At 39.2% G+C, this 19,765-nt stretch overlaps 1 protein-coding gene and 1 long non-coding RNA gene across 3 annotated transcripts in view; one reads left to right on the top strand and one right to left on the bottom strand.

The window, feature by feature from the left end:
* The window catches only part of Mtf1 (metal regulatory transcription factor 1), a 46,006-nt gene that overhangs the window by 16,320 nt on the left and 9,921 nt on the right, over window positions 1-19,765 (top strand). Inside the window, exons 3-8 of one of the 2 annotated variants that reach the window (XM_005317840.5) lie at window positions 3,265-3,503; window positions 4,679-4,810; window positions 7,524-7,597; window positions 8,378-8,514; window positions 13,171-13,248; window positions 19,093-19,195. In XM_005317840.5, the coding sequence (XP_005317897.2) occupies window positions 3,265-3,503; window positions 4,679-4,810; window positions 7,524-7,597; window positions 8,378-8,514; window positions 13,171-13,248; window positions 19,093-19,195 (763 nt within the window). Of the gene's footprint in view, window positions 1-3,264; window positions 3,504-4,678; window positions 4,811-7,523; window positions 7,598-8,377; window positions 8,590-13,170; window positions 13,249-19,092; window positions 19,196-19,765 lie in introns of both variants that reach the window. The other variant, XM_040288392.2, reaches the window with a different exon arrangement.
* On the bottom strand, window positions 8,038-17,319 carry LOC110599525 (uncharacterized). The gene is made up of 2 exons (XR_002485539.3): window positions 17,105-17,319; window positions 8,038-8,839 (listed from the first exon to the last, which is right to left on the bottom strand). It is a non-coding gene; the product is annotated as an uncharacterized LOC110599525 (long non-coding RNA).

The following is a 19,765-nucleotide window of genomic DNA, read 5'->3' as shown; positions in this document are numbered from 1 at the left end:
AATAAATATTAAAAAAAAAAAAAAGAAAACCATCTACCCTTGACTCCACTTTATCCTTTTCTTAATTCTCTTTCCTAAAACTGAATGGCCCTCTCTACCCAGGCTTTTTTCCTTTTCTTTTTCTTTTTTTGTAGTTGGGGATAAAATTTAGGGCTTGTACATACTAGATCACCACTGAGCTATAGCTCCCAGCCCCACCCAGGCTTGGTCTCTTTTTTCTTTTTTCTTGGTACTGGAGATTGAACCCAGGGCATTTTACCACTGAGGTACATCCCCAGCTCTTTTTTATTTTTTTATTTTGAGTCTGACTTTGCCAAAACTGAAGCTGGACTTGTTCCTCCTGCCTCAGCCTCTGAAATTATTGGGGTTACTATTTAAAAGCCCCCAACCAGGTTTTTAAATAGTATCTTCCTCTTCTTTGTGTCCCTTCCTGGATCCGCAACTTTTCTTTTTTCCAGGACTTTTCTCCCTCCAAATCTGCTCAAGAACTAGCCTACTAAGAAGGAAAAAAGCCATCAATTCAGAAGTTCTCCTGTGTGTCTACAATGATCCCTAATCTCTCCCTTCACTTCTCCTTTTATTTATTTACCTTAATCCAGTTTTTTGTTTCCAGCCACTCGCAGACTAGTCTTGCTGAGGCATTAATGAATTCCTGGCTGCTGATCCGGTTGTTTTCCCAGTCCTTATCTTCCTTGTTTTCTCTGACATTTGACATGTTAATCATTCTCTTTTCCTTGAGACCCTTTTTCTGTGGTTTCTGAGACATTCTTTTTTTTTATATATATATATTTATTTTTTAGTTCTCGGCAGACACTTCTTTGCTTCTTTGTCTGCCTCTCCAGCTCCTTCTTCTTCTTACCTGTCAAGGACTTCTCATCTTTTACTAGTACATTAAGTGTGGTAGCTTTTTTCAGGGCCTGTTCTTTGTGCTGTTATGAAATCTTATTTAACATAGTGCCAGTCACTATGTTAAAATGCTTTACATGAATGATTTTTAATCCTTATAGCAATCCTAAAAAGACAAAATAAGAAAGTTGAAGCATAGTGAGATTAATGTTCCTAAGATTACACAGTAAATTGCAGAGCTGGAACTTGAACTTGAGCCTACTGTATGTAGTATACAGGTCGCCGGCTGTAACTCTTAGACTAAAGGTTCCTGCCATAGACTTTCTTTAGCTTCCAGTCTATAAAAAAGTCCAACTGTGTACTTTATGCCCAATGTTTCTACTTGGGCCCTTCATCATCTCTGGCCTACCCAGCTCCACTCTGGTAACCTGACCACTTACCTAGTTATCCAGGCTGTAATATTGGGGTTGGTCTTTGCTTTATCTCTCCACCTCTCCCACTTGTCAGCACCCATTTGTTGTTACAACTGGTCATTCCAGCTCTTTTAATTTCTCTGATTCATCTCTTGTAATGTCCACTGTTACTTCTCTATTTTATGTTCTTCTCATCTCTTTCCTGAACTTCTCATCTCTTTTAATTGCTCTTATCTTCCAGTCTGTCTTCTCCAAAGCTATCAGAATGACTTATTCTAATTCTGATTGTATTGCTATCTTGGCAAAACCTGTCAGTGGCTCCCATTGACGGCCTCTTCTGTGGCTTACATAGGAATGCTTCACCTCATTTTTCCTACTCGTCTCCTTACAATCAATCTCTCTCACATACTGCAAGTGTTTGTGGCTTGTGTCATCACACTCACTCATCACCATGCAATTCCCATGCTGTTCTGTCTTCTGGAATACCCTTCTCTGTCTGCTTTGTCTGAGGAATGCCTTTTCAGCTCCCCCCCAAAAAGCTAACAGGTGAAAAGTGTTAGAAGTTACCTTTTTATGTTCCCAAAGCACCTTATGTACATATCTGTTTGAAAGCTTAGCACAGAGTGAAATAATTTGAATACATGTCTTCCTTTACCACTGGCTCTTCCCTTCAAGTCAGAGATTTTTGACCTACTCAGTTTTTAATCTGTGGTATGGAGCATGTTACCTGAGACTGTAGTTCAGTAGTTGTTGAATGAATGGCTAATGTACAGTAGCAGTAGTGTACTATAATTGGAGATGTGGATTGAGGCTTTGGAAAGTTCAGAATTAAAGATTTATGCACATGAAAATGTTAAAAGCTAAAAAGAATGGATGATTCTTATTCCATGCATGGTGGTACATGCCATAAGCCCAGAGACTCAAGAGGCTGAAGCAGGAGGATCTCAAGTTCAAGGCTAGCTCATCTAACTTAGCAAGACCTTATTTAAAAATAAAATTTAGGGGCTGGGGCTGGGGCTGGGGCTGGGGCTGAGGTTCAGTGGTAGCACACTTGCCTGGCATGTGTGAGGCATGGGGTTTGATTCTCAGCACCACATATAAATAAATAAAAAATAAATAAAGGTTTATCAACAACTAAAAAACAAAAAAAAAAATTAAAAAAGGATGAGATTATAGATCAGTGATAAAGTGCTTACATAGCACACACAAAGCCCTGGATTTGGCCCTCAGTACTGCAAAAAGGAAAAAAAAATTATTTGAAGGTAGTTTAAGAAATATCCCACCTACAAATATTCCAAGAAATTCAAGATACTTTTTTTTTTTCATCTTGTAAACTTCGAAATATGCAGTGGAAAAACTACCTAGGGATACAGTGTTTGATAGTTAACATATAAATTTCAAGATGTTTTAAACTCAGTGTAACATTAGTTGTAATCGAGATAAAACACTAGGTGGTAAAGTGTTTAAATCAAGCTTTAAAATGAAGTTAAGAGCCAGCTATGGTGCCACTAGCCTGTAATCCCAGAGGCTTGGGAGCCTGAAGCAGGAGGATCACAAGTTAAAAGCCAGCCTCAGCAATTTAGCAAGGCCCTAAATAACTCAATGAGACCCTGTCTCTAAATAATTAAATACAGAAAAAGGCTGGGGATGTGGCTCAGTGGTTGAGCGCCCCTGGATTCACTCCCCAGTACCAAAAAAAAAGTGAAGTTAAGAGTTTTATATGAATACAGGTAAGTATAATAGTGTATGTTCCTTTTTGATGGATAGATGTAGAGTCTAAAAACACCCTTATATTCATTTAGAATATTCATTTATACACAAGCCAATTTCTTTCCTTTTATTCATAGACATTGTCCAGATGTAATTTGATCAACAAGAGTTTCCACACTTTGCCAGTAGATGAAAAAATTGTGTGTTGTCTACTTCTCTTAGTAACTGAGCTCATGGGGAGTTAAGCCCTGGGTGGCCCTTTTGTCCCATTGATGAGATGTCCTCTGTTTGCCAGGTAAAGCGGTACCAGTGCACCTTTGAAGGCTGTCCCCGTACCTACAGCACAGCAGGCAACCTGCGTACCCACCAGAAGACTCATCGAGGAGAGTATACATTCGTCTGTAATCAGGAGGGCTGTGGCAAGGCCTTCCTCACCTCTTACAGCCTCAGGATCCATGTGCGAGTGCACACGAAGGAGAAGCCATTTGAGTGTGATGTGCAGGGCTGTGAGAAGGCATTCAACACACTGTACAGGTCAGCCTCTCCTCCACTGCACCACCAGCCTGACTCTGACCTTATGGCTGCAGAGCTCTTTCTCCTTGCACAGAGAGATGTTCACTTTCAGAGCTTCAGAGAGCACAGCTTACTCCAGCTATTTAAAATTCATTAGCGGGCTCGGGATGTGGCTCAAGCGGTAGCGCGCTCGCCTGGCATGCGTGCGGCCTGGGTTCAATCCTCAGCACCACATACCAACAAAGATGTTGTGCCCGCCGAAAACTAAAAAATAAAGATTAAAAAAAAATTCTCTCTATCTCTATCTCTGTCTCTCACTCTCTCTTTAAAAAAAAAATAATAATAAAATAAAATTCATTAGCGAAACTTGTTACCTAAAGATGAATATATCTTGGTTTGGGCGGAAATGAAGTACATCTGTATTTAGATTTGCATCTCATAAAGTGACATTCTGACCTTAGAATCTTAGTAGTTTGCATAGAGTAATATTTCCCCTTGCTGCAGGATCTTCATACTAAGGCTTCTGTAATTTTCTTTCCTATCTCACCTTGAAGGTAACTCTTTTCCTACCCTGAGAGATGGGGAATCACTCACTTGATGGCTATTTCTCTTTTCCATATTTTTTTCAAGAGACTTACACTAGTCCCTAATATTAAATATAAAGTATTAGAAAGCAATAGCTAACATTTAGAAAACACACTGTACTAGGTGCAGTGGTGCATGCCTGTAATCCCAACGGCTCAAGAGGATGAGGCAGGAGGATCACAAGTTCAAAGCCAGCCTCAGCAATTTAGCGAGGCCCTAAGCAACTCAGCAAGACCCTGTCTCTAATAAAATATAAAAAAGGGCTGGGGATGTGGCTCAGTGGTTAAGTGCCCCTGAGTTCAATTCTTATTACCAAAAAAAAAAAGCAAGAAAAGAAACACACACTGGTCTTTTAAGTATTAGTCATTCACAACAGCTGATAAATAAGTGGAAGCACAGAGAGATTGCATGACTGTCTCTGGAACATTTATACCATTATGTTATTTACTCCTGAATTTCTCTTCAGGTGAAAATTTTGACATACTAAAATGGGTGCCAAATTCTCATGGGTGTATAATTCTTATGCACTTGATCCTGAAGCATATTAAGCTGGCTTGGGGAAGTTGTATAGTACATTGTGTCAATGGGCATTTCTCTGGGCTATTTTTCAGGCTGAAAGCACATCAGAGGCTTCACACAGGGAAAACATTTAACTGTGAATCTGAAGGCTGCAGCAAATACTTCACCACACTCAGTGATCTGAGGAAGCACATTCGAACCCATACAGGAGAAAAGCCATTTCGGTAAGTCTTACTGTTTTCCTATTTGTCACTCACTAGGTTTCAGCTGGGTATCTTGATAAACTCTAGGAATTTTTCAAAGTAGAAAGAAAACTCGCTTTACTCGTTCTTTCTTTGACCATGTTGGCTCACCCCACGATAGCTGTAACCAACTGCCAGGAATTAGAGGGGTGCAGTTGGACTCCAGGAGCATCCCTGTTCTGTGGATGATGGTCTTTCTGCCTTATTTTTTCCCCTTTATTTTCAAGAAATATTCCTTGAACTCACGTATGTGATACATACTGTTATTAGTGCTAGAGAAATACTAAGAAGCAGGCCCTCCTTAACAGCCTTGGCCTGGTGGAGAAGAAACACAAATTAATAGACGTTGTCTAAGGCTTGAGGACCAAAGAGAGATACCTACTTAAAAATTGAAATAAGACCTGGGCACAGTATTGGGCACCTGTAGTCCCACCTACTTGGGAGGCTGAGGCAGAAGAATTGCAAGTTTCAGGGCTGGGATTGTGGCTCAGCGGTAGAGCACGGGCGGGACCCGGGTTCAATCCTCAACACCACATAAAAATAAAGGTGTTGTGTTGTGTCCATCTATACCTAAAAACTAAATATTAAAAAAAAATGAATTGCAAGTTTGAGGCTGGACTTGACAACTTAGTGTGAGACCCTAAAAATAAAATAAAAAGAGCTGAGTCTGTAGCTCAGTATTCAGTGTGCAAAGCCCTGGGTTCAGTCCCCAGTACAAAAAAAAAAAGTAATTGAAGCGGGGCAAGGAGAGGAGGGACACAAGGGAAAGTGAGAGGTAGGAATGCTTAAGTTAGTGGTGAAGTATTGTGTTTTGTTATTTGTTCAGTTGTTGCTTTGTAATATCTCACACGTGTATACACACACACACTGGACCATCCATTTTACATATATATTAGTGTACATATACACATATATATTCGTGAAACAAATTTATAAACCTGAAGGAGGGACTTGTTTCATCTGCTTGCTTTCCTGTTCATAACATGTAGCATGGTTCCAGTCATTCAGTAGACCCTCAGAAACATCTATGAAATGATTATATGACATTTCTATGAGATAATTGTTTTGTAAGAATCCCCCTTAGTGTAATATAAATGTGTTGCCAAAGATTTCCCATAAACAGTATTTTTTAATTTTGTCAGGAGATATTGCTATTATATTCAAGGCATTAAATATCTACCTGTCCATTCTCAAATCACTCATCTCCTCATCAGAACACTTAGAAACAATTTAAAAGTCTTCAGATACAGTCAGCTTTTAGATATCAATTAAACGGAACTAACTTTTTAAATTACAGATGTACTGTCATGTGTAACTAATAAAAAAAATAAAAAATAAAAAAATATAGATAAATAAATAAATAAATAACAGGTGCCACTTTGGAGTCATGGCCCCTTTAAGAACAAGAGTGGTTAAATTCTAGTTAGTTATTCTGCAGTTGCTGTGAAGCTTATGTTGTTTTTTCTCCCCCCCACATAGGCTGCTGAGAGGATTATGATTTCTGTCTAGGCATATGCATTTATTTTTGTGATGATTAAAACTTTTTTTTTTCATGAATATTAGATGGGATTTTAGACAATGATAATGATTATATGTAATTTAAAAAATGAAAGTGCCAGCCAGGCATGGTGGTGCACACCTGTAATTCCAGGGCTTGGGAGGCTGAAGCAAGAGGATTTTGAGTTCAAAGCCAGCCTCAGCAAAAGTGAGGCATTAAGCAACTCAGTGAGACCCTGTCTCTAAACAAAATACAAAATAGAGCTGGGGATGTGGCTCAGTGGTCAAGTGCCCCTGAGTTCAATTCCTGGTACCTTCCTCCCCAAAAAATGCCTTAGAGAAGCTTTCTGCTTCAAAGAAATAAGATATTTTGAATTAAAAAATGGATTTGTTAATATACATAATTATTAAATGTTCACATAATTATTAAATGTGTGCAAAAACAACAGCAAATATGAAGGGCTATGTGGACCCTGCCCTTATAGAGTTTACTATCTAGGAGAACAGATAATAAGTGTATACACAGAGAGATAAAACAAGATTAGAATTGAGAGATGCTGTAAAAGAAGCATGTAGATAAATGCTTTGTCTTAGTAATTCTAAGGAGGGAAAGGTTAATTCTAGCTTTGATTACAAAGAAAGTAAAAGGGAGGGCTGATGATGTAGCTCAGTGGTAAAGCACTTGCCCATAATTGCACAAGTCTGGGTTCAACTCCCTATATCACCAAGAAAAAAAATCAAGAAAGTAAAAGAGAAAGAAATGAGTCTGTACACTGAAGATTACAGGTGATAGCCAAACTGTTGTAATGGATTATGTTCTAAGGTTGTATTTCAACCTTGTGCATATATGATGGCCTCTTTACCCACTCTTGATATTTGTAATATTTTACTGTAGATTTTCCACGTGGGCTCTGTCAGTAGAGTTCTCTTAAGTAATTAACTAAAGACTTTTGTATCAGCTTCTTAACTGGGCCTTACCTACCAGACTAGAAGAACTTATCCTGAGCTCTCTGCTGCCTCTGATCCCAGATGTGCCACCTTGTCTTTCAGGGGCCTCCCATCATTGCCATCTCTAAAATCAGTTTTATTGATCTAATCTTAGTGTTTTGAATGTATAGTTTGCATTTACAAGAGATGTTGAAGATTAAGGACTCTTAGCTAATGACTCTGTTTCTCTTTGCTTTAACAACTTGTTTAGATGTGATCATGATGGCTGTGGAAAAGCATTTGCAGCAAGCCACCACCTTAAAACTCATGTCCGTACACATACCGGTAAGTTGAGGCTAGTTTCTATTTTTCATTTTAACCTGCATCAAGCCTATAACTAAGTATGTGTGTTTCCATTGAGACCTGTTAAACTAGGTGGGAGGAGTGAGCCTAATCAGCTTAGCCTTCACCTAATAATGTTTGAGTTTCTTTCAGAGGTGAAAGAATCTAAAGGTTGAACTCAGGAATCCAACTTTAAGAAATGAAACCAGTACAGAAATATTCTTTTAAAAAGAACCTGTAAGAAAGTGGATCTTCCCTTTAAACTTCCTGGGTAGGCTGGGGTTGTGGCTCAGTGGTAGAGTGCTCACCCAGCATGTGTGAGACACTGGGTTCGATCCTCCACATAAACATAAACAAATAAAATAAAAGTCATTGTGTCCATCTTCAGCTAAAGAAAAATATTTTTTAAAAATATTTTTTTAGCTATACATGGACACAATATCTTTATTTATTTATTTATTTTTTAAAATGTGATGTTGAGGATCGAACCCAGTGCCTCACATGTGCAAGGCAAGCGCTCTGCCACTGAGCCACCACCCTAGCCCAAGAAAAATATTTTTAAAAATTAAAGATAAAAAACTTTCAGGAGTGAGCTATATCCTGTGCTTTGCTCTGCATTAAGTTTCAGAACTGAGACAATTAGCATGTAGTTTACTCACCTTTTAACAACTATTACCCAAACCCTCATAAGAATTTTACTTCCCCCCCATTAGGAAAAGGTAGGTTCTTAAACCAGCTAAATGAGTTTATGGTGAAATTAACACTACTTTGTCATTCTTGCAGGTGAAAGACCCTTCTTCTGCCCCAGTAATGGCTGTGAGAAAACGTTCAGCACTCAATACAGTCTCAAAAGTCACATGAAAGGTCATGATAACAAAGGACACTCATACAATGCACTTCCACAACACAACGGATCAGAGGTGCGCAGTGATCTTCTCTCTTGTTTTGATCTGCGCATCACAAAACAGCAACTGTTTGTGTCTCACACAAAAAAGGTTGAAATGTCTTCTTTACATATTTGATATTGAGAGGGGAGAAATCAGGGTCAAAATCTATGGCTTTGCAATGGAGTGGTGGTGGAAGCCAGAAATCTCACCAGACATCCTATCCTTTAGTCTCTTCTTCAGCTCTGCCTCATTTCCATCAGGTATGGTGGAAGAAGGTGCCCTTGAACCCAGAGGTCTCAGAGTGGCTTTCAAAGGGTCAGCCAGATGCTCTACAGAGTGTCCTCTTCCATCTTTATACCTATAAAGTGGCAAATAGGTACTTGAGTTTGGGACATAAATTTATGTTCTTCACACAACCTGTCATTAGAGAGCCAAGCAAAGGCTGGAGAAGAATCTCTTGTCCTGGCCTGTTTGAAGTGTTTGTAAACCAAAAGTTTTAAGAGTTACTAGCTTAAGACACTGAGCCACAGAATAAGCCTCTGAGGAGTTTTAGGTTTTGTTTAATTTTCTTTACTGAGTCCCTCCATATTTCCTGGTCCCCTGAAGCTACCACTCCATTCCAGAAAGATCTTGGGATCAGTATTTACTGTTATTACTTTTAATAGGGTTTAAGCACTGACCTATTAAGCCTGAAAAGTAAGTGCTATTATTTTCTTATTGTTTTATGGATAAAGAAACTGAAGCTGATAGAGCAAAGTCTTCAGTTGTACCTTGAGAATATATCTAGAATCTGATGACTTATTCTGATTACATTTTTGTTCAATCCATTTCTCCCCACCCCAGCCTGGATTATTGGAATAATGGGCTAAGTGGGCTTTTTAGCAGCTTTTCCTCCTGCCTTCTACCTCCCCACCAATTTGCCTCCCATCTTCTCTGCATCCATGTTCATTCTCCAGAAGAAGGGAATCGCCTCTATCTAGGCCATGCCACTTGTATTGCCATTGAGTCTCCAGCCTGGTCTCTGAACTTCAGACTTGCAAATTCACTGACTTTCTTTGGAATGCTCTTAAAATATATAGCATGATTTTGATTTCGGTAGAGACAGAATATTCTAATTCTAGAGCTTCCAATTTTTAAACAATAAAGAATCCATTTAAAAGGATTCTTCTCCAGTCCCCGAGTTTCATTAGTAATATTAGCTAACACTTACTGAATGTTAAGTATGTGCCAGGAAACTTGCTAAGTGCTTTTATATGTATTATCTACAAGAACTCTATGAGGGTGTTACTAATCATCCCCATGTTACTAATTAAGAAACTGAGGCAAAGAGAAATTAAATAACTTGCCTAAATATCCAGAACTTATAATTAGTCTAATTTAGGCAGGCAGGCAGTGTGATTCCAGAGCCTGGTTCTTAACCCTTGTGTTGTGAGAGACAGAATAGCCTTAGCTGTGAAGAAGGTAGCCTGTAGAGCACAGCTATGTGGATTCAAATCCAGGTTCAGTCACTAATCACATGACCTTAGGCAGATGACTTCTTGTGCCTTAGTTTTTTCATCTGTAAAAGCCAAATAGAAAATTTAAACATGGGAGTCTTTCTGTACTAAGCTGCATTTCATTAGTCACAGTCAGTTTTCTTAATTCTCAATTTCTCAGTTTTCTCCATGGCTAGTTTAACTGCCAACAACCTCTGAGCACTGGAGTAGTGTATCACTGCTCAGTCCTCACAGTTCATCTTCTCTGAATCCTTCGTCATTTTCCAGTAGAGGGATGTTTCCTACTCTCAGGCCTCACATGCCATCTATGTTGCCTTCAAGTCCTACATTGATATCTCCCATCTGGTCTCCCCCTGAACTCCACACACTTGCATATTAAACCATCTACTCCATGCCTCCACCCAGATAATATCTCATCTTCTAAAACCTAACATGGCCAAAACTGTTCCTTCTGCAGACTTTGTGTCTTAGTAAATAGGCAAGTAATTTCTAGTGGCAGAGGCCAAAATTCCTCCTGACTCCTTTCTTCTCCTCACACCCCATGTCCACTAGCAAAGACTATCAGCTCCACCTTGAAAATATATCTAGAACCTGATCACTTTTCTGATTGTTTCACTCATTAGCTTCTTGCCTGGATTGATGGAATAATTTGTTAAGCCTTTTCTCCTCTTCTTCTACTTCCCATCCCAGTCTACTGCAGACTATTCTATATGTAGCCAGAGCAGTCTTTCTAGACTGTGACACAGATATTGCTTGTTGTCTGCTCGTAACCCCTCCAGAGAAGCAGCTTGTATCATTTAGAGTAAAATCAAAATCTTACAGTGGTCCTATGCTCCCTGGCCTTGTCACTTTTCTGATCTCATCTATTTCTCTTCCTCTTTCTTTAGCTGTATTGTCCTCTGTGTGGTTCCTTAAACCAAGGAAAGCCCACTCTTACCGCCAGGTTTTTCTTATTGTACCCTCTGCTTGAACACTTTTCCTAAATACATGCATGGCCCATGTTCTCTTTTCTCTGCTCAGATTTCATTTATCTGAGGGGCATTAAACTTCTAATATAAAAACAACTACCCCAGCATTCCTACTCTCCCTAGCATTTGTATCATCTTGTATACTGTATATTTATTATTATTATTTTTTTAAATATTTATTTATTTTATTTGTTTAGTTCTTGGCAGACACAACATCTTTGTTGGTATTTGGTGCTGAGGATCGAACCTGGGTCACACGCATGCCAGGCGAGCGCGCTACTGCTTGAGCCACATCCCCAGCCCCTGTATATTTATTATTATTTGTCCTTACTAGAATGTAAGCTGTATAGGGAGGGAAGAGACTCAGTTTTTTTTCACTATTGTATTCCTAGGCCTGGAAGAGTGCCTAATACATCTTAGATGCTCAATGAATACAGTAGTTCCCCTTTACCTTCAGGGGACATGTTCTAAGCTTCCCAGTGGATGCCTAAAACTGCAGATAATACTGAACCCTATAAATACTTTTTTCTGTACTTACATATCTATGCTTAAGCTTAATGTATAAATTAGACACAGTAAGAAATTGGCAACAATACTATAACAGTAATAACATATTATAATTAGATTGCCAGCTTCACTGCCATTATTAAGTAAGATAAGTGATACTAGATTGCAAGCACTGTACCACTACGACATTTGATCTCATTATCTAGATGTCTGTAGTGTGTGCAGCCTGGATAAAGGGGGTAGAAATGGATGGCACAAGATTTCATCACACTACTCAGAATGATGCACAATTTAAAACTTAGGAGTCATTTATTTCTGGAGTTTAACATTTTTGGACCACAGTTGCCCCTGGGTAACTGAATTTGAAAAGTAGAACTATAGATAAGGGGGGACCACTATATGTGTTAAATGCATGCATGCTTGAGTGGGACTATCTGATCCACTTGAGGTAAGCAGGGTCACCACCTAAAGCATATGAATTGAGACTGACATTCTAGAATCCAGAGCTCAGAGTTAGCCCGAGCAGCAGAATTTGAATAGTTAATCCTCAGTACTTTCTGAGTAAGGAACTCTCAGGTACCTATGTTGGAGACATGTGATATAATGGAAGGAGTGTTGACTTTTCAGTCAGAAGCCCTAGGTTTATCTAATGCTAATTAGCTATGTGTTTGGGGCATATCACTCCAACTGTCATAGCATTAATTTTCTCATATTTCAAATGAGGTAGACAATAATACTTCCAGGGTTTATATGAATAGCAAATGAATCTTGTGATATCACTTTGGAAATGATGAAAACAATTATACAAATATTATGAATTTGATAGTTTTTGTTACTTAACCTGGGTTGTGAGATAATTTAAGAATTCTTTTTAACCATCTTTTAAAAATATAAGAGTTTCTCTTAGGAATATGGAGATATTTAGCTGGGTGTAGTGGTGCATGCCTGTAATCCCAGCAGCCCAGGAGACTGAGGCAGGAGGATTGCAATTTGGAGGCCAGCCTGGGCAACTTGGTAAGGTCCTAAGCAACTTAGCAAGGCCCTGACTCAAAATAAAAAGTGCAAAAAGGGCTGAGGGACTGGGGTTGTAGCTCAGCTGGTAGAGCATTTGCCTAGCATGTGTGAGACATTGGGTTCAATCCTTAACGCCTAGCGCCACATAAAAATAAAAAATAAAATAAAGGTATTGTGTCTGTCTCCAACTAAAAAAATATTTAAATTCTTTTTAACCATCTTTTAAAAATATTTAAAAGGGCAGGGCTGGCGATGTGGCTCAGTGGGTAAGCACCCCTGCTTTCAATCCCCAGTACCAAAAAAAAAAAAGAATATGGAGCTGGGCACAGTGGCTTACGATTGTTATCCCAGCACCTTGGGAGGTTGAGACAGGAGGATTGAGAGTTCAAAGCAAGCTTCAGCAACAGCTAGATGCTAAGCAACTCAGTGAGACCTTGTCTCTAAATAAAATACAAAACAGGGCTGGGGATGTGGCTCAGTGGTCAAATGCCCCTGAGTTTAATCCCCGTTACCAAAAAAAAAAAAGAATATGGAGATTTTAAAAAGTGAAACAATCTACTTAGGTCTTTCTTTGGATGGTTCATACAGGTAACACACAGACATTTAGAACCTTAAGGAATTTATAATCAAAAATTGTTATGTAATACTGTGTGTATAAATCCTGATTTATGTTACTTAAATTAATTTTTTTTTCTCTTTCACAGGATACAAATCACTCACTTTACCTGAGTGACTTGTGCCTTCTGTCCACAGATTCAGAACTGCAAGAAAATTCCAATACTGTAAGTGTACCTGGGGTGTGGGTGCTAGAAATATAGATGCAAGAGTCGAGCATTCCCTTTGGTGGATAATTGAGGAAGACCAGACTGAAGTCTTTTAGATTTAATTGGGCTTAATCACTGACCATTTAGGATTTTTTTTTTCCTCTTTCTGCTGATCAGATTTTTATCAGGAAAAATTGTTCTGTCACCTAATGCCTTTTGACCCAGGTCACTCAGTTGATAGCCTCTTGGCCCCAGAAAGTTTCTTTTTTTCTTTTTTCCTATTTAAAATTCATTTAGCAAATATTGATTGAATACTACTTAATCAGGCATTGTGCCAGTGCTGAGCTGATAGTGGCAACAAAGAAGGTATGGATTGTCTTTGAGGAGTCTGAAGTCTAGCATTGTAAGATGTAGCCAGAAAGTCCAGTTTCTAGACCTTCTCAAACTCTGCCTGAGTGATCTGGCTTAGTCTCTTTTCTCCTTTAAACTCACCTTAATGAGTTTTTGAAGGGAACTTCTATAGAGGACTCTGTAACAGGACAAGCCCACTCTATCTCAATCTGATTACTTTGATTCACACCAGTAGGAAGTTTCTTGCCATTTCCATGACTCCATGATAGTACTTACAAACCACTGCATCGAGTCTGAATTTATGTGGTCTTCTTTCATAAAATCTGAATATTTTCCTGTGTTGCCAACACTAATTTAGAGTTTGTTCTTTCCTAGAAAAGAACAACAACTTAGGCTAGATTTTCTGTCACTGTATGCATAATGAATAAATGTAATTGAAAGTATTTGAATAGAAACTGAAGGATTTAGGAATGCTATGAAAAGTGTTTATTAAAGTATGGTTAGTGGATTCAACTGCAGCACTTCTTTTTTTTTTTTTTTTTAAAGAGAGAGAGAATTTTTTTTTTTAAAGAGAGAGGAGAGAGAGAGAATTTTTTTTAATATTTATTTTTTAGTTCTCGGCAGACACAACATCTTTGTTGGTATGTGGTGCTGAGGATCGAACCCGGGCCGCACGCATGCCAGGCGAGCGTACTACCACTTGAGCCACATCCCCAGCCCAACTGCAGCACTTTTTAAAATGCAGGTTTTTAACTGGCCATGATAGTCATACCTATAATCTCAGCTACTCTGGAGGCTGAGACAGGAGGATCACAGGAGCCCAGGAGTTTGAGACCAGCCTGGACAACATAAGGAGATTTCATCTCAAAAATATAAAAATTAAGTAATTAATTAAACATGTAGGTTCTTGGGCCTCTCCCTAAGCCTACTGAGTCAGTGTTTCTGGGAGTGGCATCTGAGCTGCATTTTTATATAAGCACCCTATGGCCTGGATTCTCCTTCTGGTAATGGCAGAGTTGTTCTTATGAAACCAGCCCTCCCACAGAAAACAGTTATAAACACTGGATAAAACATAAAAAGCAAGTATGTGAAGACACTGGTTTAAAACCAAAAGGGCAACAGGTGCAGTTGCACCCACCTGCAATCCCAACTACTTGGAAGGCTGATACAGGAGGATCCCAAGTTCAAGGCCAGGCTGGGTAACTTAGCAAGACCCTGTGTTAAAATAAAAAATATAAAAGGCTAGGGAATGTAGGTCAGTGATAGAGTGCTTGCCTAGCATGTGTAGAGGCCCTGGGTTCCATCCCCAGAACCAAAAAGAAAAGGTAGGAAGAAAGGATTGATTTGTTAAATTGAAGATAGATCAATCTGAAGAATAAAGAGAAAAAATAAAGCACTTCATGTGCATATTTTATTTTATTTCTATTTTAGAACATTAGTTCTGAAAGAAATTTACACACTTAGTGGTCTAGATGCCCTGTGAATTACCTAACCTAAGATTTTGGGTATAATATTTCTTTAACATTTAACTGTTAAATGGCTTAGGGCATCCACTCTGGTCAGGGCTGTGACATGTGACTGAGGGGCTTTCCAGCGTCCTCAGGTCACCAGGGAAATACCTGGTATAAGGAGAAAATAATAACTTGTCTTAAAAAAAAAAAGATTACTTTTCTACCACAATTTACATAATCAAGAGAGAGAAACCCTCTCCCTTGGAGTCTAACTATATATTATGCCCCTGGACCCAGCATTTATTCCAGATTTAGAAAGAGTTTGCTTTTATTCTTTCAAACAAAGGCCACAGTTCCTTGAAGCAGTGGGATTAATTTTGCTTTGCTTTTTAAAAATTAGAACTTGATGGCAAATTTGTATGAGATAATCACTTTGCCAGTTTCAGAGTTCTTCCACATAATGCGTGCATGTCTTAGGAATGAACTTTGGGGGCTGGGGTTATAGCTCAGTTGGTAGAGTGCTTGCATTGCATGCACAAGGCCTGGGTTGGATTCCCAGCACCAAAAAAAAACAAAAAGGAAATGAACTTTGGTTCACTCAGACCCTTTGTTAAAGGAGGGTTGGAGCTGCTAAGGAATGGCTGATTGGGTCTTTTGTTTGCTTAGTTTTAGGATCCAGTGTTCTTCTACTCTGTGCTCCAGGACCCAGACGCTCAGGCTATTCTGTCTCCTCTAGTTTTGAAAGCCAGTCCCACTTATTCCTAGGGATTCTAACCTGAAGCCTGGCAGTGACTTAGCACTTTTCACAGAAAAGGGCAAGGTATCATAAATGCACAGTTTGATGGATCACAGTTTATTTCACCGAGATGTTCCCAGCACTCCTGCACCCTGCCCCTCAGTAGCCATTCTCTCTCCTTAAGGATAACCACTGTCTTGACTTCTAACATCTTAATTTTTCTGCTTTTGTAGTTGGAATTGTAGACTTTTCATCTGGCTTTTTTCTTGCAACATATGTTTAGGAATTTAATGCATATTGTTGCATATAGTTACAGATCATTCATTTGGTTGTTGAACAGTGTTAAACTAAATAAAGATACCCCACTGTTCTTTTTCTTTCTAGTTTGGAGCCATTATGAAGAGTGCTGCTATGAATATTCTTGCCCAACTTTTGGAGGCATATAGGCTATTCCTCCCCAGCCTTTGCAAAGTTATATAGATATTATTGACAAATACAACTCATTCCTTTTTACTGTTGTTAATTACTAATAAGGATTTATAAATAGGTAGAACAAAAATAATAACCATGAGTAAACTACAAAGCTTACAGCTTAATGGTAGTTATTAGCCATTTGTGCAGATAAATGTGTATGATAGAGTGTGTGTGTGATATAAAAATTTTCTTGTTTGTTTTGTTTTTTGGTACTAGGGGTTAAACCCAGGGGCACTTGACCACTAAGCCACATCCCCAGCCCTTTTAATTTTTTTTTTTTTTTTACTTTGAGACAGCATTTTGCTAAATTGCTCAGGGCCTTATTAAATTGCTGGGGCTGGCCTTGACCTTGCAATCCTCCTGCCTCAGCCTCCCAAGTCACTGGGATTACAGACATGTATGTGCCACCACACCCAGATTGTAAAATGTATTTCTTTGTGTCACAATGAAAAATTTGAAAGCCGTACTCTTGGCTTTGAATCTTAATTCCCCCTGGACTGGAAGTTAGAAGTCCTGCATAATTTTCTGCCTTCAGCTTTTATCCTACTAGCAATCAGAATTACTGAACTTCCTCCTTCATTCTCCAGCTGAAATATTCCAGATGGAATAATTGGTCCCTCTTGGCTCTCATGGACATTTTCATCTCAGGACCTTCATATTGGAGAGCTGTCCTCAGTTTACCATGATTCTACCCAGCCCTGAGCAGTCCTTGAGTTCTCCTTCCCAGAAGCAGAGTTGTTGAAAAACAACCCAGAAACACTAGTTGGCACTGGGGAGATCTGACCTGAAGATAGGTTTTAGATTGGTCAGTACTCTTAGATTCAAAATCACTTGCTTTTATTTATAAGTTAGTAGATTTCACCTTAAAACTCCAGATTTCAGCCTCATCTTGAGCTCTGGTGATCCTGGCAGCATTCAGCTGAACCCTGAGGACAGCTGAGGTGCATCTGTTCAGGTGTGCCACATCCAGCTTCACTCATTTCTCTTGCTCGCCTGGACTTCTGTAGGCAGTTGCCTTTGACACTCTTGCCCTGCAGAATGCAGAGTGGAAGTGGATTGTAGATAAAAGAATTGCAGTTTTCCCCTCCCCTTAACTAAAATAAAGAGTGGTCATTTTATTTAGTGAATATTAGTAGTTAGGCCCTCCAGGGCATCGTGCTGTGTCCTCCTCACCCACCTCCACCCTGGTTCACTTTGTTTTTTAAGTGCTGCTAGTGTTTTATTAAGGGCATCACTATTTAAGTTTCTTTGTATTGTTTGATTTTTTATGATTTTTTTTATCACATATACACATTAGAATATCACAGATAAAATGTAATGACTCTGAAAGACATTTACAGTGGGGCTGGGGATGTGGCTCAAGCGGTAGCGCATTCTCCTGGCATGCGTGCGGCCCGGGTTCCATCCTCAGCACCACATACAAACAGAGATGTTGTGTCCGCCGAGAACTAAAAAATAAATATTAAAATTCTCTCTCTCTCTCTCTCTCTCCCTCTCCCTCCCTCCCTCCCTCTCTCACTCTCTCTTTAAAAAAAAAAAAAAAAGACATTTTCAGTGTCATTATTACCTGAGAAAGGCAAGTTGGATGGCAATTGTCTTGGTCTATTTTCTGTTGCTAATTACAAAAGTACCATAGGCTAAGTTTTATGTATGTATGTATGTATGTATCTATCTCTCTATCTATCTATTTATTCCTGGTACTGAGATTGAACCCAGAGGTGCTTTACCACTCAGCTATACCCCCAGTCCTTTTCTTTCTTTCCTTTTTTTTTTTAAATAACTATATATTTTTTTCAGTTGACTATGAATATTTATTTTATTTATTTATATGTGATGCTGACACTCGAACCCAATGCCTCACACATGCTAGGCAAGTGCTCTACCACTGAACCACAACCCCAGCACCCCCAGTCCTTTTTGTTATTGTTGTTGTTATTTTTGAGATGGGGTCTCACTAAGTTGTATACAGCCTCCTAAGTTGTTGAGGCTGAGGCTGCCCTCAAACTTGCAATCCTCCTGCTTCAGCCTCTGGAGTTGCTGGGATTACAGGTGCCACTGTGCCTGGCTCCAGACTATTTTAAAGAAAAGTGTGTTACTTTGGCTCATGATTCTAGATGTTCAAAGTTGACGGGCCACACTGGTTGATGGTCTTCTTGCTGGCAGAACCCTGAGGTGGTGTAGGGCATCATGTGGTGAGAGACAGGAAGTGTGCATGTGTGTATATCCTGGTCTCTTTCCTTCTGGTAAAGCCACTAGTATTTCATCAAGGAGGCTCCATCCAGATGACCTTGTCTAATCCTAATCACTATCCAAAGGTCCCCCTCTAAACACCATAGTGTGAGGTACCCTTCAATAGCTCATAAAGGGGATTAAACTCTAATATGAGTTTCAGAAAGGACAAAAAAATAGCAGTAATGGATATTATATAATCCCATTTTATGTGGGATTTGCTCTTTTAGAACAGAGATTGGCAAGCCTTTCTTATAAAGGGCCAGTTAGTAAATGTTTTAGAACCTATGGACCACATGATCTCTGTCACAACTTTTCAGCTCTGCAGGTATATCATGAAAGCAGCATAATCTATCAATGAATGAGTGTGCCTGTGTTCCTGTAAAACTTTTATTTATAAAAACCGGAAATCAACCTACAAGTCATAACTTGCTAGCTCCTGAAGACCCATATCTTCAGTATCTTAAGTTTTAGGGAAATGCATGTCACTTGAAATATGAGAAGGTAGAAACAAGAAGCATACCAAAAAATCATTCTAGTTCAGCCACCCTGAATATACTCTCTGGTGGTGAGGAATTGTCTCAGGATGGAGAGTGTCACATCTCTGTCTCTCTTGATCAGACACAGGGCCAGGACCTCAGCACAATTTCACCAGCAGTCATCTTTGAATCGATGTTCCAGAATTCAGATGAATCAGCAATTCAGGAAGATCCTCAGCAGACAGGTTGGTTACACAGACTCTTTCTGCTCACATCTCAGCCCTGGGAAAGGGGGTTCACTTGTTGACATACCAAATTACAGGCACAATGAAATATTTCAATTAGCTTAAAAGAAGCAGACCTTCTGTGGAGGGTCAGAGAAGGATGGGCCTTTCATTTCAGTTCCATCTGTTCTTGCAACTTTTCTTGGGTCTGGAAGAAAAGGGTTTCTTTTTCCAGAATCTCTTTTTGGCTTTAAGTAGGAGCTGTGAACTTTGCCTTTAGATGTGATGCCCTGTTCATACATGGGTAGGACCTACTAACCAGGCTTAAATCCTATTGTGTTTGAACGGTAATCTGTCTATAAAGCTTCACAGTCGTCGCAAACTATACTGAATAGTCATGTCCAGAAAAGAATGCCTAGTCTCTTCCAGAAAGAACTTAGTACACATTTTTTTAAAATCATAAAACTTTTACTAGATTATCACATTGAGGAAGAATGGTTGATCATGAAACCTGTTACATTGACCAGAGGTGTCACTAAATGAAAGCAGAAAGCCAGCCTACTAGCTGTAAAGGAATTGGCTGCAGCCAAC

The sequence above is a fragment of the Ictidomys tridecemlineatus genome, chromosome 11 (genome assembly GCF_052094955.1).
Source record: "Ictidomys tridecemlineatus isolate mIctTri1 chromosome 11, mIctTri1.hap1, whole genome shotgun sequence".
In the NCBI taxonomy this organism is placed as follows: Eukaryota; Metazoa; Chordata; class Mammalia; order Rodentia; family Sciuridae; genus Ictidomys; species Ictidomys tridecemlineatus.
This window is presented reverse-complemented; position numbering and strand designations above follow the sequence as displayed.